This window comes from Scardinius erythrophthalmus (genome assembly GCF_964197995.2).
Source record: "Scardinius erythrophthalmus genome assembly, chromosome: 2".
Taxonomy (NCBI): domain Eukaryota; kingdom Metazoa; phylum Chordata; class Actinopteri; order Cypriniformes; family Leuciscidae; genus Scardinius; species Scardinius erythrophthalmus.
In genome coordinates this window covers 1,129,753-1,133,955 of record NC_138222.1, presented here as the reverse complement: position 1 = coordinate 1,133,955, position 4,203 = coordinate 1,129,753, and the positions used below count along the sequence as shown (strand labels likewise).

Here is a 4,203-nt window from a genome sequence, read left to right as displayed (position 1 = left end):
TATATATATATATATATATATATATATAGCCTATATATATATATATATATATATACATATATATATATATGTGTGTGTGTGTGTGTGTGTGTGTGTGTGTGTGTGTGTGTGTGTGTGTGTGTGTGTGCCAATTCCATTGCAATATGAAAATGCACCTAAATTATCTGATAAGAATGTAAAATGTATACCTTAATATGCAATGTAAGTCGCTTTGGAAAAATATAAATGTTTTAAATATTCACCCTAGCCTAACTGTTGGACACACAAAACTCTTTTACAGTCTATATGGTATATATACCATATATAGGGCATATATATATATGGCATACGTCATATGTTTTACGTCATATTCTGTGCTCATCTGCTTTTCTGTAGTATGCATTAGCATTGTGCCTACTGAGTTTGATAATTTCGTTTATTTATTTTAATATCAGTCTAATGCATTAAGCCATGTTAGTGTTTCAGTGCACGCGGGTTTCGTGACATCATCGAACTCCCATTTCATTGGCTAGGTGCCAACCAATAAAACGGCTCCTTTGACCCCCCCTTCTCCCGCCCCCCTTTCCCTCTCACCGCCTCTGAGTTTCAAGTGCACAAGTTAGTTTTGCACCTGATATGTCGCGAAAAGAGTAGCAAAAGTCAAGGCGCGAAATTTGAAATTGCAGTGACAGATTTGAGAAGCTGCAAGTGCTTAATTGAGGAAGTACCGCGAATGTGAACGTAAGATTAAACGCAAAATATATATTACAAGTTTGTGTCTGTCGTTGTATTTCTGTGAATGGCATTTTACACATTTGTGTCTACTTGTCTGCAGCTTCAGATTCAGAATACAGGTTTGTGACTATTGTTTGCGAGTGCAAATTTCAACATTCAACTTCAGATTTTTATTTTACAGGTTTTCACATTGGAGCTGTGAGTGTAAATGTTCATGTACAAGTACGAATATTTATTGTACAAGTTCTCAAATTCACATTTACATGCTCTCGAGTTTTGCTACTGTTTTACCTTCATAGGGTTCTGACCTTAAACCTGTAGTGGGAGAAACGAAGCGTTTTGAAGCTTTGAATCAATTGATTCGCCAAATGATTCACTGTTCTGCTGGCGACCCCTGCTGGTCAGAACAGTGTAAATGCAGCGAAAACTCGTGCAGAAAAACACCTTTTACAAACCAACTGCAATGTTTCATTGAAGCTATCATCTATTAAATGCAATTAACACGTATATATGAAGTATCTCTATGATATGAGTTATTTTATTATATTATAGGGCTTGTTTCGTTTGTTTAATGGTGAGTTTGGCTAATCAAAACAGACTTTTAACTACAACTGCGCTTTTTATTACATAATTTGTCATGAAAGGTGTCATTAAATGTCTATAAATGTATACAACTGATCAGAGATCAGGTAAAATCATATACAGACACTGGTTCACGGAGATCATCGCCCCCTAGTGACTCGTTTACTGAAATCATGTGACTTTGCTCCGAGTCACTGGTTCAGATCCAATGATTCACTCAGGATTCGAAGCTTTATGAAGCGTGTTTCGAAAGCGCCCGTCAGTGAGTGAGTGAGTGAGTCCAGAATCATACCTGTCGCTGTGAGCTGATGACATTGAAGCTTTCTGTTCATACAAAGCTGAAGGACTCTTTCGCGCGCTAATAACATGTCAGCGATCGTTCCCGCCGCTAGTAAAGCAACGGCTGCTGTAAGTGACGTCATCGGCGCTATACTGCCCTCAGATTTTGGGGTTTAAATGTTATATACTTTTAGCTTGTTGTGTGTTTCCCCCTCCAGGTGATATTCCTCCACGGTCTGGGAGACACAGGGTAAACCATATCTCGATTATGTGTCATGATTGAATGAAGTCTCGTGAAGTGTTTGACCAGGTTGTGCTCTCCTCAGACACGGCTGGGCTCAAGCTCTGGCGGCCATCAGGGCTCCTCATGTCAAGTACATCTGCCCTCATGCGTATGTAACACACATACATACATTTATATTTATTTAGCACATTGTCAGATGGGTCATTCCTGTTATGCTGTACCACGTGACCTGATATTTGCCTGTGTTATTGTTATTATGCCTTTGCTGAAAAATGCTTGACCCCGTGAAATCATAATTATTACATTCAAACTTTTACATTCAACTAACAAGTGGCAGTATAAAGGAAAAACTGTTAATAAGGAATATTATACAAATGATGATGAAGGCATATTAAGAAATAATAACCCTCTGGTGTTCTTCGCGTGCCGGTCAAAAATGATTGAATTTTTGTTTTGTTTTTTTCAATGAAAGGGTATTTTAGTTTGATGTTTTTTATTGAATCTTTTGTATTTTTGGGGGGGTACTACATTATATTTTCGCTGTATTTATAATCCATTCATTCACGTTTTGAGCATAGACCTGAAAATGTAATTTCCAACTTAAACTGTCGTAAATCTTGAATGCTTTAAAGCACAGACTTTAGTTTGATCTCTTTTCAAAGACGACACCTGGCACATTATTCCTGAAGTTAAAAAAAGTTTACTTAAAGGGGTGGTAAAACACCTTTTTTCGAAGGCTTGATTGTGTTTGTGGGGTGCACTGTAACATGTGTTCATGCTTCGTTTTTTAAAATTCGCATTATTTTTCACATATTTAACCATTATTCTACACTGCTCTGTCCCTCCTTGTAAAAACGGTCGGATGATTTCCTGGTTCTAAGAAGCCCCGCCCTCAAAAATACGTAATGGGCTCAGATTGGTTAGCTGGCCCAGTGTGTTGTGATTCGCTAACCGCCAAGTTCACGTTGTTTCGGAAACGCCCCTTACCCTCACCGGTAGTTTGTGCTTCAGTAAACAACGGCGTTAATATTCCTATACCAGTTTGAGCCCGAATCAGACCCAGAGAATGTTAGTGGAGAGGATCGAGCAGAACCTGTTCAAGAACGGCTGTTAAAGGACGTTTCAGAAAGGTATGTTTTTTTTTTAAGACTGCAGATCTATTGTGATCGCTATATGAAGCTGTTACTTTTGTATATTTAAAACGATTGTAGCTAAATATCTGTCGCAGAACTATTAACCCAATACGAACACTAAACATCGGCTTTACAACAGTAGCCAAATCAAACACAAACCATGTTTAGCATGCCTGTAGATAAACAATACATAAAAGCTATAATCAAAGAATAATTTACAGTGATCACATAAACGACAACAACCACGAACATTCCAAGTTCGCTGCGCTGGTGATATTAAACAGAAGTTTGTATGTGTTTGTCGGATAAGTATGAATTAACGTTAGCATTTAACAAACTGGTTTGTGGAGACAAACAGCGTTGTCCTTCGTTTACTTCCTCACTACAATGTACAATTAACAATACGAACTATTACAGGAAAACTCATCAACGAAAAAATCATACTTACATGTTGTGGCTCGTAAACAACAGCTTCTGTTTTTAAAGTTGGAACTGCTCGATCTTTCAGGACAAGCCGTTGTGTGAATCCTGCATTGTAACTCGTAGATTGAGGAAGCTTTCCTCCGGAAAATGTGCAGCACAGAGAGCGACATTTGGATTATAATTATGAGGGACCGAGTTAAAAATAAATTGTAACCGTCCTTAGGAAGACTGAACAAAGTGGACCTGCAATCTGGGTGAAAATAACAGCGTTTCGACGGCATAGCGGCAACGACACTCTACTACCACAACAACTCTTCTCCAAAGCAACATAAAATGGCCTCGCCCCCTCTATGTATTGTGTTCCCAGAGGAGGGGTTTATGTAAATGTTGGGCTTAGTGATGTCAGCAAGCCCACAGGAATGTCGTGTAGTCCTTCTCAGCCGTTTCTGTAGTTCTTAGAAATTGATTTCTTTAAAAGCAAATATCTCCCTTTGCTTTAAACTTTGAACGTTGTAACTTTGCAGATGTTGTTTATGCTCAAACAGCAACATCACACACTAACTAAAGTTAGAAAAGTGAAATCGTGTTTTACCACCCCTTTAAAAAAAGTTACTATAAAATAAAATTAATAAAAGTTATTGTTATGACTCTTTTTTTTTTCATGAAATGTATATTTTCAAAAACACGTTTTACTCTAAAACTGCAAGAAAATCAAAGCCATAAATCTAAATAAGTTGTAAGTTGCGGCTGCAGTACCAAACGCTTCCACTAGAGGAAACTCGTCTCCCATTCATTTCCAATGCGCTCATTTCAGACCGCGAGGAGCAC

The 4,203-nt window shown here is 38.0% G+C and overlaps 1 protein-coding gene across 4 annotated transcripts in view; it reads left to right on the top strand.

Annotated features, from left to right (window-relative positions):
* Positions 1-1,506: 1,506 nt before the first annotated feature.
* Positions 1,507-4,203, top strand: part of lypla1 (lysophospholipase 1) — a 13,141-nt gene continuing 10,444 nt past the window's right edge. For 2 of the 4 annotated variants that reach the window (XR_014028880.1, XM_081348068.1), the window contains exons 1-3: positions 1,507-1,704; positions 1,794-1,825; positions 1,902-1,967. Coding sequence is in view for 3 of the 4 variants with exons in the window: in XM_081348068.1 (XP_081204194.1) it covers positions 1,663-1,704; positions 1,794-1,825; positions 1,902-1,967 (140 nt within the window). In the remaining variant the exon portion in view is untranslated. Of the gene's footprint in view, positions 1,705-1,793; positions 1,968-4,203 lie in introns of all 4 variants that reach the window. The other 2 variants (XM_081348070.1, XM_081348069.1) reach the window with 2 other exon arrangements.